This window comes from Lissotriton helveticus, chromosome 7 (assembly GCF_964261635.1).
Source record: "Lissotriton helveticus chromosome 7, aLisHel1.1, whole genome shotgun sequence".
NCBI classification, from domain to species: domain Eukaryota; kingdom Metazoa; phylum Chordata; class Amphibia; order Caudata; family Salamandridae; genus Lissotriton; species Lissotriton helveticus.
Genome location: NC_136068.1, coordinates 1208459894 through 1208478732, shown reverse-complemented (window position 1 = coordinate 1208478732; position 18839 = coordinate 1208459894). Strand labels below are relative to the sequence as shown.

The 18839-nt window shown below is 42.7% G+C and overlaps 1 protein-coding gene across 3 annotated transcripts in view; it reads left to right on the top strand.

Moving 5' to 3' along the window:
• RAB11FIP4 (RAB11 family interacting protein 4) overlaps positions 1-18839 on the top strand; it is a 1218119-nt gene that overhangs the window by 1141212 nt on the left and 58068 nt on the right. For all 3 annotated transcript variants that reach the window (XM_078654398.1, XM_078654399.1, XM_078654400.1), the window contains 2 exons: positions 6663-6854; positions 10766-10900. In XM_078654398.1, coding sequence (XP_078510524.1) covers positions 6663-6854; positions 10766-10900 — 327 coding nt within the window. The remainder of the gene's footprint in view (positions 1-6662; positions 6855-10765; positions 10901-18839) is intronic.

Here is an 18839-nt window from a genome sequence, read left to right as displayed (position 1 = left end):
CCTTACTGTTGAGAGGCCGCACCTTCTATTGTTAGTTGGAAACAAAGTTGGCAGCTTCCACAATGTCAACAATGTACAGCGAATAACTAATGCAAGGGACTAGTTCATTGGTATGGAATAAGAGGGGTGACGAATGGCTATGACAATCAAGGTACAATAAATTAACTGCTGTTATCAGGAACATAAATCTAACCGCTCTATAACAATAAATAATGTAAGCCAGGGATTTGGTGGTATACAGGAGCCAAAGTAGGCATAGATAAGAGAGAGCCCAGGGAAGACGGAGGACCTAGGATGAACTAAAGTGGGGGGAAAGCAGAGAAGGCCAATGAGGAGCAAGCAACGAAAATGCGAATGAACAGGAAAGAAAAGGGAGGACATGTACAAGAAAACATACAAGGAAGTTAAGCAAGAGAAGAGACTGAAGTAGAACTTTGGAATGATCAAAGGATAAGGCAAATAATAATCTGAGGAGAGATGAGTGAGAGGTCAGGGGATAAAGCAAATAAAGAAATTGGGTAAAAGGATCTGCCAAATTAAGAGGCAAGAGCTTACCCTCCCAGATAATGAAGAGAGAGGCTAGGTGGGATACAGAGCTGCTAAAAGAGTGAGCATACACTTGGTTAAAGAATAGCATGAGGGGAGGTAACAGAAAGGAGTAAAGATTAGGCCGGAGGATGGGTTTAGAGAAGGGAGAGGACATACGACTGAGTCAGTAGATGAAATCAGAGGAAACATGGCTGTGAATAAAGGTGGAGGAGACAATGAAGTGTATTAAGTTGACATTTCGTGAAGATAGGAGGAGGACAGGGTTTGGGGTTTTTCACTGATTCTCAACTTGTAGAGGCCACAGATGATGAGACTGAATGTGGTTCCTTCTAACCAGGATGCTGGTAGCAGATGTGTTCATTGAGCAGCTACGGTCTAGCAATGAAAGGTGGTATAAAGGTGGAAACCCAGAATAATATAGCTGCATATAGCTAATATAGCACAATTGTTGATCACGTAAACAATACTGATCAATGTTCAGTCAGAGTTATTACTTAAACAGGAACACCTCTTACTAAATGTCGTACAATAAAGGAAACATACAAATTAGTAAGGCTAGTGACATTTGAAAGTGTCCAGTCTTAACTGTTCCAGAATTATTCAAGGAGATAGTTTAAGGTTTAAGGCATCTGTTCTGTGCTGTTCTGGTTTGTTTACGGTAGTTACGTGGTATGTTGCAAAGATTCAGATCTCATTTCACGGGACTAGGTAGTGTTGTCCTACTAGGTTTCAGCACCATGGTTAACTTCGGAGCAGCCCAGGAGGTTGACACTTTTAACAGTGGAGTTTATCAGCAGTCAGAGGGAGCTCACAAGTATGGGTCACACGGAGTACAATCCTAATAGTTCAGGGTTGTTTTAACGATTTTTGGGGCCCTGACCAAGACATATTTTGGGGCTCTCTTTTCGGAGAAGGTTAATGTTTATTGTACATTTTCTGCTAATTCATGCTCCTATGATGCCAGACAATATTGATTTGTAATCAGGGCACACAAAAAACAGCTGAAATATGTCTTGCATGGTGTCCCAAAATTCCTTAGAATGGCACTTGGATGGAGAGAAAATGTTGAGACGTAGAGATAAGCACTTAGTGTGAGAGTGGTTGAAGTACAGAACTAGAGGTGACTGAAAGATCACTGGGCAATTGCCTTCTTTTCCCATTCCTAAAACGCCTCTGTAATAGTTTGGTTCTAATTAACAGGGCTCACTGTGATTTTATGCTTTTTGTCCATACATATTGTGAATTAGTTCAGTGTCCTAAACTTAAAGCTTAAATTTGTTTTCACTAGTTTCTCCTGGTTTCCATGAAAGGTGGTTTGTTTGTAGCAGGACGCTGTGGCCAACTAGGATCTCAGATTTCCGATTATGGTACTGCATCACCTCAGATCTACCAGGGAAGATCAAAATATTCAAATGTAAACTAGCTCCGGATATTGTTTTAGTAACCTCAGATTCATGATGGCCAAATATTTTGAACTGCTGGTGGTTGTCAAGAAATCTAATGCTACCGGCCGGTTTGGAGGCCTGGCTGGTTTTAAGGTTATGGTATCCATCGGCACTGCATATTTTAGAGCCATAAGTTACCTGACTGGTCTCCCTGTCCCCAAGATCAAATAGTATTCTAGACCCACATTCGAGAGCGTCAGGCTTGGACTCCACAATGTCGTCATGGGTTCTGGGAGTAACGAGGCCAGCTAGAAGTTGGACACCTGCACATGCTTATATAGGATTGTGGGGAGACCCCCAAACTGTGATTCAGAGATACCTTCCCAGTTCCCACACCGAAGGTGCTAATGTAGGCCATGCTTGCGAAGATGAGTGAAGGTTATGGAGTGCTGGTGGGTAGAGGAGTCCCTAAAAAAAAGCTTTTAAGTGAGGTAGAGTGACCGCTAGGGATTACTGTCATGTCCATATGTAAATTTGATCTTGGTATATGGAAGGTCTCTGCAGATTCCCACTCAGGCAGGTGCAGTGTTCTGCATTTGTCACCCCGAGTGGGAGGGGTATGCTCAGACGTGAGTCCCTTGCTCTCAATGCCACTGGAATCAAGCTATCCTGGCTGATGAAGACTGATATAATTATATATATTAATATTGATGAAGACTGATAGCCAGAAACCGGTCCTAGGATGCTTGATTCAGGTCCAGGGAAGACATGGCTTGGCAGTTCGGGCTGGACTGTTCCCATGAGGCACAGGGTCAAGACTGATTTGCATATGGTAATGTCTGAACTGGGATGGTGTGGTGAGCAAAATAATGATGCATTAAACCCAGATGTGTGACTGGGGGTCAATGTTTTGCCATTGTGCAACATTCCGTCCACTTATTGTTGTTTTTGCATTCTGCAAGGACAGCAGGCCAATGGTCCTTTTTGTTTCCCAGTTAGAAATCTCATGTACTCAGACACACAAGCTTGTCGGGTATACGGATACAGCAGCAGGCAAGATTTCATTTGTATTGGCCCCAACATAAGGAGAATATAGACCTTGCTCCTTGACATCCTGGAAGTGTTAGCACATTAACCATGCAAATCAGAGTTTGTGGTTCGAGAGGTTTTGACTCGGGGCGATAGAGTAAGCACCTTTTGGCATGTTTTGTAAAGTGTGCCACACAAGTATTTTCTACTCGGTTCAGGTGGGCTAGTGTGCAATTTTGATGGCCAGCCAATCAGCTCAGTGGGATTTCCCTCGCTTTCAGGACGGGTGTCCGGATCAGCTTTTGGGTCCTTCTGCTGCTGGGCCCTCAAGGACACTAACAGTAAAAGGGGTCAATAGCATCCAGTGTTCCAGTACCCGCTCTGCAGTGGGAAGCTGGCTTCTCTAGAGCTTCCTTGACTGTCCGGATAAAGTAGACAAGCAGGCAAAGACCAATTTAAGGGATGTGATGTCACGTGAGTCTACATGTAATCCAACACTATTATAACAGTTGCAATACAGATATGGATGTCCAGTCAGAGTCATGTAATACCGCAACACTTTAATATCTTATATTCACAGTATAAACTTTAGGTTCCAAAAGTAGAACGTTTACAATATGCAATTCTCATTGAACAAAGTGATAAAGCAATGTATGAATGAGAACCAGGACACATTTTGGACTATACACGTACTAATGTTTGTAAAGCTTTGATTTGAAGTTATGACCGTTGCAAAGCTCAGATCACACTTGGAATGGATAGTCATACAAGCAATACAGTGTAGCAGGTCTGGAAACCAAAATATATTGCCACAATGTTCATAAGCAGCTAATGTTCACAGAGTGGCTCAAACACAGCATAAACAAAGGAAGATACTGTTTCCCCACCAAAACGGCTACTTTGTAGTGACTCGGTAGTGTTGAAAGTTTGCCGCCCTAGTAGTTGGTCTGCAAACCTCTAGGCTAGCGCAAAACAAACTGAAGTAACAGAAATAATGTACCTGGTAATTGCAAATGAAGAGGACAGTGGCTCAAAGTTCCTGTGAGAGTTTGTGATGCTATTGAACACTGACATACCGTCTTTACCACAGCAGGTAGTGCTAGCTGACAGACACACAAGGTTGAAAACAGATCACATGCAAAAAGAATAATTGATGGACAGAATGCAGAACAATGTCATACATTCACCCCAGTACAGAGATCTGGGCCTAAATCCATTGTTTCTTTGCTCACCATGCCATTCCAGTTTGGACCCAGCCATATGCAAATCAGTCTTGACCCTGCGCCCAATGGGAACAGTCCAGCCGAACTGCCAGGCCAGGTCCTCCCTGGACTGTTCCCATTGGGCGCAGGGTCAAGACTGAATTGCATATGGCTGGGTCCAAACTGGAATGGCACAGCGAGCAAAAAAACGTGAACTACTGTGAACCTTTGTGCAGTTGACATGCCAGGGGAAGAATCCAGGACTAACAGGGGGCCTTTCAAGACGAGTGTCCGACTCTTAAATCTATGGCAGTGTATTGCAAGGTGCTAGTGTTTGTGCTCCACAAATCCCTGCTCACCACAGAAGGCATGCCACCTCTCATCACAGAGGGGATACCACCTTTCATCACAGAGGGGATACCACCCCTCACCACAGAGGGCATACCACCTCTGATCACAGAGGGCATACCACCCCTCACCACAGAGGGCATACCACCCCTCACCACAGAGGGCATACCACCTCTCACCACAGAGCAACGACCTGCACTGCCAAAGGAGCAGAGGGATGGAGTCAGATCTTCTTGTCATCAGATTGACGCTTGGCATTTCGCTGGCTTATTTTCATCATTTAATTGAATGACGTACGCGAGCGCCCTTTGAAGTAGTAGTCAGGTTGGCAGTGCTTATGTAAGATTAGAGGCTGAATCCTGTGTGGGCGGTGTGTTAAAGCGGTGATAATTCTGCTTGCAGCAGCAGACCACATTAACCAAGTGACTGATGTTCCGTTGCGCTTCCCTCACGATGCGGCAGCCCAGCTATTTCAAAATAATTTTCTTTTTTGAACGAACAGGTACAAATGCATATATCATGAAATGATTACAGCAAGAAGTCTGTACATCTAAAAATAGGTATTTTTCACCAGTCTGAGGCTAGTTGCACCAGCTGTAGTAATTTATACCTTAATAAAAGGCCCTAAGATCCAGGTTTCCAATTCACGATTTCCAACGGAAGTGGGACGAATTAAAATAGTAACATACAACAGAATTTCAACAGTTTATCTAAGGAGCACTGGGCTAATGGCCCCTAAGTTGGCTCAGTTCAGCTAAGGAACCTGAGGAAAGGCCAGTTTGCGAACTGTAATCAGTTGGTGTATGCTAAAAAAAACTAGTCACCCTCTAAATGGCGTCAAAATTCCCAACTGCCTTCTTTCTTTCCAGTTATTTCTTTTCCCCACATGCACTTTGACTGGAGTCTGTTTCCTACTGCCTCAAACCTAGACTCTTTCCTTCATTGTGACATTCTAATTTAGGCCAACTTCCCCCTTTTAGCCCTGCATGGTGTGAACCAGGGGTATGATGTAAACGTCATGGGGAGTGGGCACTCCTTCTGTTTGTGTTTATGCTCATCCCTTCCACGGCATGTTTTATCCCCCCTGCTGCAGAGCAAAAATGGTACGGTGCTTCCCTCGAATGGAAAACATTTCTAATGTTATTAGCCATTTACTTTACCTACAGTGGTATTGTAAGTTGTCCGTAACATTTACAAAGTGCTTCCCAGAGCACCACTAAGGTAAAACTGTCTGCCCCAATTTAATAGTTTTATCTTTTCTAGCTAGTCAACACTCTGGGCCCCATCAAAGGTTTGGTTGACAAGTTACTCTGTCACAAACATAAAAAGATATTCCGTCTGCCTATTAAAACTGCATTGTATTCTGTGGTGCTAGATTACGGCGTAATGTTATGGATCATGTGTGTGACGAAGTAACCTGTCGGCGTACTCTAATTCCCACAGGACGTGTCTAAGTGGATACCAGATGTGCTGACATGACATGTCCCATACTCTCCAGCACAGTGTTTCTTGTCCTAGGTAAGCACACGCAGACCAGCACCACAGGGACATAGACATAGAGGAAAAACAAAGAGGTAACCTTATACCTACAATTTCATTCTTGCTTTAATCCGTACTGCTTTAATCCGTACCTTTGAACCCCAGTTTAGTTGGTAGAAACTCTTATTAATAGGAGCTGAGAATCATGGGGGTCTATTCCCGTGCCCAGAATATAGCGCCTGAAAGAGATCTTTCACAGTGGAGGATGCAGCATGCACATGGCCTCTGCTTTAGTGGAAAATCTGCAGGAGGTGACAAAGCTGTGCGGTGGAACATATGAAACTGAGCTCCAGGGATCATGGTGCAGGAGACAGAAGTCATAGCTGACGTTAGAGCTTTGAAAAACATAACTTTAAATTAAGTCTTGAGCGAGCTGGCGCAGCTCTGAAGCTGCTGCTGAAATCTTTAATTCGTTTATGGTATTTGTCGAGGCTGTGAAATCCCGTCTTATGTGTCGTGGCACTTTGGGTTTTAACCGCATGTTTTGGTTTACTATCAGGCAGTGTTAATCATGCAGCGCCTGGAGGTGGATGATGACTAATGGAGTGGCTGACTTGAGCAGCGTGTTGTGCTATTTTCAGTCTTGTGATGTGGTGTTGCTTTTTTTCAGGTTAAACGAGCACGGCACTTCCGCCACCTCCGACTTCTCGTCTCATTCCACTGCCTCGCTGATCAGCAACGAGGAGCAGTTTGAAGACTACGGAGAAGGTGATGACGTTGACTTCACACCAAGCAGTCCATGCCCAGACGATGAGAGCAGAACCAACGCCTTTTCAGACCTGGGCTCGTCAGTGTCCTCCAGGTGACTGGATCTCATGTTTCAGAGGAATAGCAGTCAGGCTACCTTGGTGGTCGCATGTGATGTGATCATCTTTACACCCATTGGGATTTCCTTGTAGTGCTTTATGAAAAATGACGTTATAGGGAGTAATGTAAAATAGTTCATCAAAAAGGCGGTTAGCTGAATATAAGATGACCTCGTATGGAAACATGTCTACTTGACTGTACCTCATGTCCAATACTGATCCAAGAGGGCTTGATCCAAGTCAGAGGTTTAGTATACCCTCCGTGTAAATTGGTTCCTTTTGTGGATATCCTAAAAATCTGTCAAGGATCTGTCCCTTGTTGGACACCGTGGTCAAGTGGAAACACTACACTGATTACTTTAAAGTGTTTTTTTTGGTGCCAGTAACATAAAAACCAGGTGTTTAGCAGCTTGGAATGGCACAAGGTATCTTCTTAACGTCCCTGAAAGGTTTGCATTTTCTCTATGCTGTGAAGTTGTAAAGTTTCGTTTTCCTGGTAAGTTTATCAAACAAAGTTGTATAAGTACCTTCTTTATCCCAGAGCTGTTGCAGAGCTCTCTATTTACGAAGGAGTACTGAGATATGAGCTGCAAGCCGTCACCCATCCCGAATAGAAGAATGGTCACATTACAGAAGTGACTACTGTCTCCTTAGAGAGCACTTGTGGAAAGGGGATGATATTGTTCGTTACTCTTAGATTGTGAACTAGCTTCCTAGAAAGAAATTAGGCAGTATAAATATATGTAAAAGTCTTTGACTAAGAGCCTCGCATTCGCAGTAGTGAAGGCATTCCACTGCACAAGTGTTTTTAAATGGTCAGTCTCATACAGCAGGCATGCAAATTATTTTGGTTGAAATGCAGAAAATTATTTTTGCACCTAAAGAGATTGCAGGCAGTTTGCGTGACTAACTGTGTACCACTGTCAAGCACTTCCGGGAAGGGCTTCAATGTGATCACCTGTTTAAATGTAATCACAACCAGAGGAACCCTATGGAAGCTTCAGGACACTACCTATTTAATGCTGCATGAAGATTGCTACTGGACAAATCACACTGCAAGGTGACAGGAGGTGGTACTTAAACTCCTGAATCCAAGCCAAACATGTTTGCCCACTGATGACAACTGTAGACACAGGTACCCATTAAAAGTACCACTGCGTCAGCATAACCTAGTGTTCAGTGATTGTGGACTCCGATTTCTAAAAAGAGGTCATGGCTATGATAATGTGTAGAATACCAAGCATGGTGTTTATGCATTTGAGGAGAAGGTAGTTGACCATAATGAAATTGGCCTTTTGATTGAATGACTACTTAGTGGCATAACTAGCTCCCACCACCTGTTGGACTCTAATGAAGTCTCACCAAAATGTGTTTTTTTACCATCCACCATCAATAGAGCTTCTTTCTCCAGGAACATAAAGGTTTTGTTTTGGGATCAAGGGACGCAGAAAGTGTCTGTCCTCACTTTGTGATGAGTGGCTTTTTGTGGAAAAGCTTTATTTTGGACTCTTAATTGTCCCATAAGGTACATTGTTTGGATTGCCATGTGATGACTAATGTCAGGTGCTCAAGACTGTGCACAATTTATTCTTTACTTTGCCACCAACGTATGACACTAGTACTAGCTCATCAATTTTCCTCACTGTCTACTGATTACTATGAGAGACTTCAGAAGAAAGACACTTCTCTGTTTATTTGAATTGCACAATTGACTGCCAAAGTGGAAAGTGGAAAAGATGTGATTCTGAATTGGCTTCCTTTACTCCTTCGTTATTGAATATCATTGCTTTTTTGACCTCTAAGATAGAATGTGACCAAATGGTAATCCTCCATTGGTGTGCATTGCAGCACTGACTGCCAGTATAGAAATCAACGAGATTGTGAACTTCCACTAAGATGCATTGCACTATGGACTGCTAAGATAGAAACTGACCTGATGGTGATTCTCCATTGACGTGCATTTCACCATTGACTGCTCAGATAGAAAGCAATCAAATTGTGATCCTCCTTTAAGGGTCATTGCAACCTTGACTGCTGAGATAATAAATGATCAAATGGTGCTCCTTCATTGACAGGCATTGCACCATTGTCAAGTGATCATCCTTGGAGGTGAGTCAAAAGAAAACAAGAGGGGGAGAGTAGAGGTGTCTCAGATAGAATCTACCTCCTGTACAGATATTTATAATCAATAAGATTCTATCAATTTTATAGTTTTTTTTTAATTAAATAATTGGTGAAAAGACAGTGATATTGCTAAACCTTGTTGATGACAAGGGAAGCACTATGTGTTTTTAAAATACCCCTCACACGCTATGAATCCCATAGTGTCATGCTTCATCATGGGGGTCTTCCCGTCCCTCTACGGGGCAGGGTGTGCTTCTACCTGCGAACTACGCGGGAGCACTTGTTGTTTATGGAGTCAGGCTATGTGTGTTGTGAAAAAAGTGAGTGGTAGGGGGTGAAAATATGTGAAAGAATTAAGTTGTTTAAAAATTCCCTGGCTAATAGAAAAAACATTATATTCACTTCTCTAGCTGAGAATGTTAAAATGGGGTTGTGGTAGGGATATTTACTATACCCTACTTGGTCGACATGTTTCGTAAGCAGTCCCCACTGCTTTACTCATCAGGACTGGCATGTTGACCGTGCTGCTCCGTCGGGGCTGCAACCCCGACGGAGCGGCACGGAGGCTCATTAAAGGAGAATGTATACCAGCGGTAATTGGCCGTCTGAGAAACTGCACCTCTGATGCCAAGCTCATGGGGCTCTATCACGCATAACAAATAGACCAAATTTGGTTACTTTTTCATGTAAGGGCTTATTCAAGCCTTTAAAACAAACAGACTAGCCGATTTTTGCTAGCCTGTTTTAGGAAAGTAGGCATATGACACATAGATTATCATTTTTCTAGAGTGTAGTAGGGATCAACATAGGTCCTGATGAGTAAAGCAGTGGAAACTGCTTACGAAACATGTCGACCAAGTAGGGTATAGTAAATATCCCTACCACAACCCCATTTTAACATTCTCAACTAGAGAAGTGAATACATTGTTTTTTCTACTAGCCAGGGAATTTTTAAACATCTTAATTCTTTCACATATTTTCACCCCCTACCACTCACTTTTTTCACAGCACACATAGCCTGACTCCATAAACAACAGGTGCTCCCGCGTAGTTCACAGGTAGAAGCACGCCCGCCCCGTAGAGGGACGGGAAGACCCCCATGATGAAGCATGACACTATGGGATTCATAGTGTGTGAGGGTTATTTTAAAAACACATAGTGCTTCCCTTGTCATCAACAAGGTTTAACAATATCACTGTCTTTTCACCATTTATTTAATTTAAAAAAACCTATAAAATTGATAGAATCATATTGATTATAAACATCCTTGGAGGTGCACTGCACAATTGACTGCTATAATAGAAAGTTATCAAATGGTGCTCCTTCATTGACGTTCATTGTACCATTGGCTGGTAAGATAGAAGTGCCTGAAATTTGATTCTACATTGACCTGTAGTGTTCTTGTTGATTTCTGAAGTTTGAAGGTCCAACAAATGCTGATATCTCTGGTGACCATTAGAACTAGAGGCCAACTTTCCGGAGCTTTAGGGAATGTAAATAACATTTACACATCCCTAATCATTGCATGCAGCAGGGCGAACGAAAGTACAGCTGCAGTAGATTTATGTGATAATGTTCGTGCTGGATGTAGGTTCGGAAAGACTTTTCTTTTCTAATTCTTTTATCACAGCTTTCTGAACGCCTCTGAAAGCAGTGTTTTGATTATCGTGTTTCTTTAGTATATTCTGTACATATTTGCAAGTGAAACCTGCTGTTTGACTGCTTAAAATAGAGGATTCCAGTAATTTAAATTTAATTTAATGCTCTTTGTCCCCTTCTATAGTGCTGGCCAGACACCAAGGAAAATGAGGCACGTTTACAATGGCGAGTTACTCGATGTCTACTGCTCTCAGTGCTGCAAAAAAATCAACCTGCTGAATGACCTGGAAGCTCGACTGAAGAACTTGAAAGCAAACAGGTTCGGTGAAATTAGCCAATTTGTATGAGAATCATCTCCCACTTTGAACCTGTTTTCCTTGGAAACAAAGAACTATGTCCACCTGGAGTGTTTCTGGAACTGAAGGATCTTTAAAAAAATGTGTAAGGTTGTATTGAGAGGTTTAGTCCTGCTAACGAATTTGCTCTTGTGCACTCTGTTAGTAAGCTAATCTGTACCAGGTTGGCATACCACTAGCATTAGAACATCAGAAATGTAAAATAATAATAAAATAAAAAAAATCTGATATTGGAGGAATTCTTTTCTCATTGCTTCTATGCCTTTTCACAAGCCCTGGGAGTAGTAGACACCTTTTCACATTACAGATGATCATAGTTGGATTTGAAAGGTTATTTCCATAATGCACAGAATCAAAATGCTTCCTTTGGTATGCTCAAACTCTATTCTGTGTTAAGTTAGCATCCATGGTGCCATCTTTATTGGCGCCATCTTGTTCTGTAACTAAGGTTGAGTTTCTGTCTCATAATGCTTGCCTCAGCAGAAAGGCTGCCCCTGCACCTCCAGCTTGTACTTCTCAAATTTGAAGCTTTGCTGCACTAATGAATGTACTATCTATTGTTGCATACCTTTGCTGTTAGATAGACTTGTCTCCACATCTTGCAATGGTAGACACCGGCGGGGCGGCCTTGGGGTCGAGATAGCATGTACCTTGCCCCGTGCCATGGCTCATCCTTGTTTGCCTCCTTTGTTTGTTGAGCCTCTACCCAAGCTGTAGTTTTCCATTAGGGGCGGGACTTGGGCGGTGTTGGAAAGCATATCATGTGTTACCAAGTGTTCTGGAGTCAGTCCCTCGGCAGTCTTCTTAGGAGACTGGTCAGACTGGGCTCTGCTGCAGCATATTTGCAATAAACTAACTGCTTTGTACTCTCTACTGTCTGACCAACTCTTCATTATTGGGAAGGCAGAGAGGTGGTTATGAGTGACCCGAGTGGCCCTAATCGGGTCACTTCCTTCATCATGAGTAAATTCACTTCATGGGAGTGAGGGCCGAGCCTGTGGTCAAAATACTTGTGTCATTCACAAGCCTTTCAATCATTGTTCACCCCAGACACAACTCATGCTTACTACAGATGGAAAACCTCACCCAAACAAAACCATTTCCTGCAGGATCAAAATCACATTAGGCACATGTCACATAGGAGCTGAACTTTTTATGATTTAAGCCCTGATTATTTAAGAAGTAGGAGAAGAAAACATAGGGGTCTTGCTCTTAGCACTGCCTTGATATTCTGAGCCTCTCTGATGGGTTTACCACATCATCTTTTCATGAAGCTGTGAGCTAGGCTGTGTCTATATCTGCTCTACTGGTGTATACCCTTAGAGCCCACAGCGGTCCATTAAAAGCCTATTAGTGAGTTATTGGTCTGAGCTGAAGGTGAGTGCCGATAAGAGGGAAGTGAACTACCTCTTTCTTCCTCTCTTACACTCTGTACACCATAGGAAGTGGAAGGTAGGAGCGACCGCTATTTCCCATCGCCGTAGGCTTGGACTACTAAAGATGGAACCAAGTTTTTAATGGAAGGTATAGCATGCTGCTGCAGTCTCTAAGACTATTAGAACATTTGAAAGTGATCAGGAGATATACCGAAGCTTACCCTGTGGTTACACACACAGTGACTACTCAGACAGTGCCCAGCTGCGGGGCCCAATCTATCATTGTGTTTTAATGAACAGATGAGGCCTTTCCCAACCTGCTTTCAAACCGTAGGGGTACTACACCATATTCTCCAGGTAGCCTGGCACCAGCCGCGGTCCGTGCGAGTAATAGCAGTGGGGCAGTGGGGCCAGGTAAAAGGGGATTTTGAGGGACAATGCTGAGGGAAAATTAAATAAATGAATTTCACGTCAACATCATCCCTCGAAATCTCCCCTTACCCGGCCCCACCGTTGTTACCTGCACGGACTGTGGCTGCCTGCACACTTTATTGCCTTAAGTGAGGAGCAGAACGCCACAGAAACGCTGGCGCTGCAGAGACTTTTATCTTCTCTCCTTCTGTAGGTCTGTGACAATGTGAGCTCCAGGAGGAGTGGAGGAAGCTACTGCTCCTTTCCCTGAACCTCCACCTCGGTCTCCCTCAATCCTCCGCCATATCCTAAGGAGAGGTAGGAGAGAGTAAGAAGCAGAGGCTGTGGGATAGGACATTGTAATGTTGATGGTAGCCGCCCACCACGGCTGCACTCACCGCAGTGGAGTGCTTAACGTTCCATTGCTAACTGATACTGCAAATGATGTCAACAAGTTCCTTTCTTCCAGCAAAATAAATTGTAATCCCTTTAAATGCCAATACTAACACTAGACTGACTGTGATTACAGATGAGACTGAAACAGATATCATTCTATATAGTTTTCCATGACTATCAACAATAAGTGTCTACACTCATCTTGTGCTGTAATGTACTTTTTCTTGGGTATGAAAACAAACTGAGACAACCTCTTACCTCACAGTATTGAAATAAGTTTCCCATTTGATGTGTTTGTTGTTAGTTGCATTTCTATCAACATGCGCCAGGGATAGCTGCAAAATAAACAGTTAGATTTTAAAATCTGATAATTCATTCTTCAAGTTTAGAACCCTGCCTACCGCTACATCCCTGTTTTGCTAATGTGTTCGGAGTGTCTAAGATGCATTTCTCTTTTTCCACTCATTCTGGCACTTTCTTTTCCTCATGGTCTTCTATTAAATTTGAATTGAAAAACAAGCGCTATCAATGAAAATGCAGTCAATGTTGAAAGTGAAGCACCTTCATTAATATAAAATAAAGTTGCTTATTGTTATAGAAGACTATTTTGAGCCACCAGCGTGTATTTGAACCTACATACGTATCTTGCAGTCCTTTGCCTTTCTGTAGAGCTGCAATTTGACGTGTTTGGGTCATGGCAGTCTGATGTCAAAGAAGGAGTCAGTAATGATAAAGGCATACTGCAGCTCGTCGCTTCCCAATCTCTGGGTACAGGTAAGTAGAGTCACTAGAAGAGGAAACATTGGAAAATAAGAACTTTACGTATTCTTTCTCCAATTACTGTACACATGGGAACAAAGCAGGTCTAAAGGCTTTCCATGGTTTGGCAGGTTTGGGGGTTTACTTAGAAGTAAGCCCCCCTCTTTGATAAAGAGTGTGAACGTAGAGGACTAGAGTAAGAACTGAGAGAAATCTGCTGCCATATCATTTTGAACCATGTGCTAAGAGGCACTTGTAGGCCACAAGGAACTATTTAAAAGCTATGCCTAACTTAAAATGTATCTAAGAGTTAGTGTCAAGCTGGCCAGACTAAATATGAGACAACTTGAGATTGTTGAGATAGAGTAGAGACGGCATGTGCATTATAGCTTTATTTCTTCTACATATATGAACATTATCTCCCTACACATGTATTTATGGGATCATTTATAGTTTGGGGGTACTGAGCTATCATCTATTTAGAGGTGAGCCCAAATTGTGCTTGATGATGTGTACTAGAACTTGATAGTAAGTGCTGGCGGAAAATGTTTAAAAAATCGGGCAATAATGTATGGAAAACAGGTTCAAATACAATTTCGACGCACTAGTTCCCTTTTACCCCTATGTATTTATTGGTTTCAAAAACTTGGGTTGAAAAATGCTACAAATGTAATTTGAGCTGTGGAGGTTTTTTTTCTGATATTTGCGTCTATGTATGAATGAGCCTGGTGTACTCTAGCAGACATGCTTTGTTTTTATCTGGAATATCATTTACATAACGACCACCTGGGAGAATTTCTATCTTATTTCTATTCCTAAAACTCAGCTCAGACCACAAAGGAGGGCTCGGAAATTACCCTCAGTGGACAGCATATAGGAGAGAGGGAGTCAGGGAGAGACCGAGATGGAGGTGGTGAGAAGAGAGAGGAAGAGATAAGGAAAAAAACATGAGTCTAATGTATTCAGCTCATTGCTGCAGCGAGTTACTCATAGGTCGAGGGCCTGATGATAGCCGCTAGACCCGAGTTTTCGGCAACATTTCAACATTGCAACCTTGCCCTGTGTTGGATTTCTTGATATGATGTTAGAGCAAGTTTGCATCGAGTCAGCTGCTCCACCTACACTCTCGCTGATGCTTCGTTGAGTGTGATAGCAAGGGATCTCATTTGATTGCAAAACATTGGAAACCACTGCTGTTTGCACAATATTGGTTGGTCAATATGTGACGCCATTGATGATGTAATTGTTGATATCATGTGTGTCCAGAGAGGGTTTCGCTATGTAGCGTCTAGGAGGCACTAGCTCTGGATCATTTGTGCAAGGAGGATACTTGGAAGGGGGACAGGATAAATGTTGAGAGGTGTGTGGCTTAGTCAGCAGAGTATTTCCAAAGTGCCTTTCGGTAGGAATATTGTGAGACCGGAGTGTCGTTGTTTTACCAAAGAATTAGTGGTACTTGCGTTTCCTCACAAGAGAACCGATTATTCACAGGGAAGTTCCTTGAGTTTCTAGTATGTGAAAGAAAGCTGTACATGGCTGACTAAATCATGTCAAGTGTATACTACTACTACTACTATGCAGATTTATATACAATTATATATTGCACCACTTTACAACAAAGGTAGAAAGCCCCTAAAAGAGAGTACCTTTTCATACAAATAATCAGAGCACCGAAGGCCATGAGCATGACGCCCCTAGATCGGAAATATGGGCCACTTAGAGAATAGGTGGTTTCTGAGGCTTTCCCCAACATCTCATTTCCGGATAAAACAACAAATATGAAGTAATGTAAAGCCTCTGTTACTTCCCTAGAACTGGCAGTTTGGAAATGTGCTGCCAGGTGTTTTCCTGATTTGTTAAACACAGGTGCACTCAAAGCCATTACTAAGCTGACAGACGCCTTTGTGCGAGAGGCTGCTGAAAAGAAACCTGTAACTTAGGACTGCACAGGGCACGAGTCAGGGGTACACGTGGGTACAAGGCGTCCACCCACTATTTTCACAGGATGGACGCCTTCCACCCTGCCAAGAAGTTGGGCCCCACAGAAATACGTTGGACTTGTCCCAGTGTAATTTTCAGACACCGGGACACGATTGGCAGCTCCTGCCGGTAGTCTGCTTTCCATTCACAGCATCAACGTGCAGGCAGCGGGGGGACATGGGGTTAACCTTACACTTACATGCAAATGCAACAGAGAGGAAACAAAGGCACACAGCTTGTCATCTCTTCACAGGTACCTAAGAGATGCATGGTTTTTACTTTGTTCAGTCCCTGTATACAAGTGCATGCACTGTAAGAATGTCAGATGGGTTGGTTTGTCCCAGTATTTCCACAATTTAAATAGCACTATTTTATTTCTTTTATAGCGCTACTTATCCCAGTGCAGAGTGTTAGAGCACTTTACATAACATACACATTATCCATTCCAAATAAATCATGTAAGTGTGTAAATCAATGATCAAGATGTGTTACAGGAGACAGGATTACAAGGTGTAGTAGTAAAATGCCCTTCATAGCTCATTGTGGTCTACTAGAAGGATTACAATTTATTAACAGCAAGTAACAAAAGGATGTTGGTGTTCAAAGCATTAATCCACTTACCTATCTACATAAAATAAAAATCTATTAGCTGCATATTACATGATGTGCTTTGCAGGAGACATATTTTAAACATATTTTATACTATTTTAAGTTGCAATTGTTCTATCATACACATATCAGAAAACTATTGAATAATTAGGTGATGCATTTATTCTCACAACATTGTATAAGATGCACCCATGTGTGTTGCGATATCTCAAAAAACAAACCCGAAGAAGGTAGCAACAAAATAGAGGTTCAATAATCTCCAAATGCCCTCCCCCACCCAAGAACTGTGGGTGTTTATGTTTTGCAGGAGACAACTTAATCTTCCCGAGTACTTTGATTCAAATCAGAGTTTTCTCACCTTTATTACTATTCCCTGAAATTTACTGGGCACCTCTGCAGCAGATGCCTTAGCCTCATAAAATATTTTAAAATACAGAATTTGCAACCAATTAAGTTGAACAGATTGACTACGATGCTTTTCCTTGTTGTCAATTTCTTTGTGACGGGGTTTTCAAAAAATAATTTAACTTTTCTGGCACAACCCCAACGCCAAATCTCATTTGTTAAATCTCATGATGCACTTAAATTTACTCATGATACACCTGATAAACATATGTATGAGATCTTAGTATCTGATGTCACTTCTTGTGATGTCCCTTCCAGTGAGGTCACTTACTGTGATGCCACGTGGAATGTCACGCATTGTGACATGTGCTGTGATGGCACGCGTCATGATGTCACTTGCATTCTGCCTAGGTTGGGCAGTCCCCCCCACTTCTTTTTATAGGACTTTTGCCATGGGACTGCATGTATGTATGTGAACAAGTTCCTTGTTGGGTATATTATGAATAAACAGATTGATATGCCTCTAAACTGTGCTGAAGCGGACAGCAGGCTCTTGAGCCCCCTGAGTCTAGCTGATGTGTTGGTACCCGTGAGCACGAGCACCATCTAATGCTTGGAAACTGAGGAAATGGGCAGCAGATGCGGATGGAAACTAACCCTTAGATTCATAGTTAAACTACATTTACAACAATAAAAACAGGACCCCATCTTCTTCAAAGAAACGTTCCAACGGTCAGGTCTTTTCACAAATATGGCGTCTTTGTTCATTTTCATGCTTATATTTCATAGGAAAGGTTTTGTTTAAAATAAACACTTACGCTGATCAGGCTTCCCTCCGGCTGTATGTGTCTTTACATCTCCTCAATTTCCTTGCTGGCCTCTCATTGTACCGTACAGGCCTGGCAGTAGCTGTGTTCATACAGGAATCCCCTGTGCATTTCAGGAGGCCGCGCTACAACAGAGATAGAGCCTGTGGTGCTTGTCATAATTTTACGTCCATATGTCATGTTTCATCTGGCTGTGACAAGTATTGTTGCTTGTTGCAACCGGTGTCACATTCGGTGCATTTGTGTCCCCCTCAGCTCTGGTAATTGTAGCCCAGCACTGAGGGGCTTTCCCTCTGACAATTTTCAGATAACCGTGTTCTCTTGCCTGCCCTCCTACACATGCATCATTCGTCAATATCTGGAAACTCTTGAAAGCAGCCCTTGTTAACCGGCCCAGCAGTCTCTTCCTGTTCCATCTAGTTGGTAAACTTGACACGCACAGATCATTACAGATCACCTCTTTGGACCCCATTCCCATCACAATGAGTTCTCCACAGGCCTCCTCGTTTACTTTCCACTCATTATGTGACAAGTTTCCTGTGGAATGTGGTTTGGTACTGCAGGGAGGTCTTATTTTGCTTTCAAGTAAAGCCTCCCTGGCGATTATATGCCAGGGCACACTTTGCAAAGGTAGCCACAGTGAGGTATGTGCTTTGAATTCAGCTTGGGCAGTCGCAGAGGTGCACTAAATACGTTTAGAGGAAGAACCACTGCAGCAGAAGGTTGCACCTAAATTGATGTCACAGGGGATTGCTTATTCAGAGGTTCAGAGCGCGTGCTAGGCAATCCTTCGGATTACAAAAAGTCTTGTTGGAGGGACAGTGTAAACCTACTGCACTGTTTCCCCTTGTCTTTGTTCTGTAGCCCCCGCCCCCTTATTGTGCCTTGATATTCTATTGTAAATCTACCTTTTATACAACATTGCTTTGTAGGTGGTGACATGCATACCTGCATGCATGGCAGTCAAGAGGATAGAACCTGCATATATTTTATAGGGATTGGCCGAGTGAGAGTGACTTATATTTACTTTGGGGAAGCCAGTGCAGTCCCAGGGTCACACCTACATTTAATTTATAAATGGAGAGGGCAGTTCTAGGGTATTCCCAGAACCGGACCTGCATTGAGTTTTCCGGGGCAAGCCAGGGCAGGTATTTCCACCTACATCAGTTCTCGATGAGGCTTCAAGACAGCCATAGGAT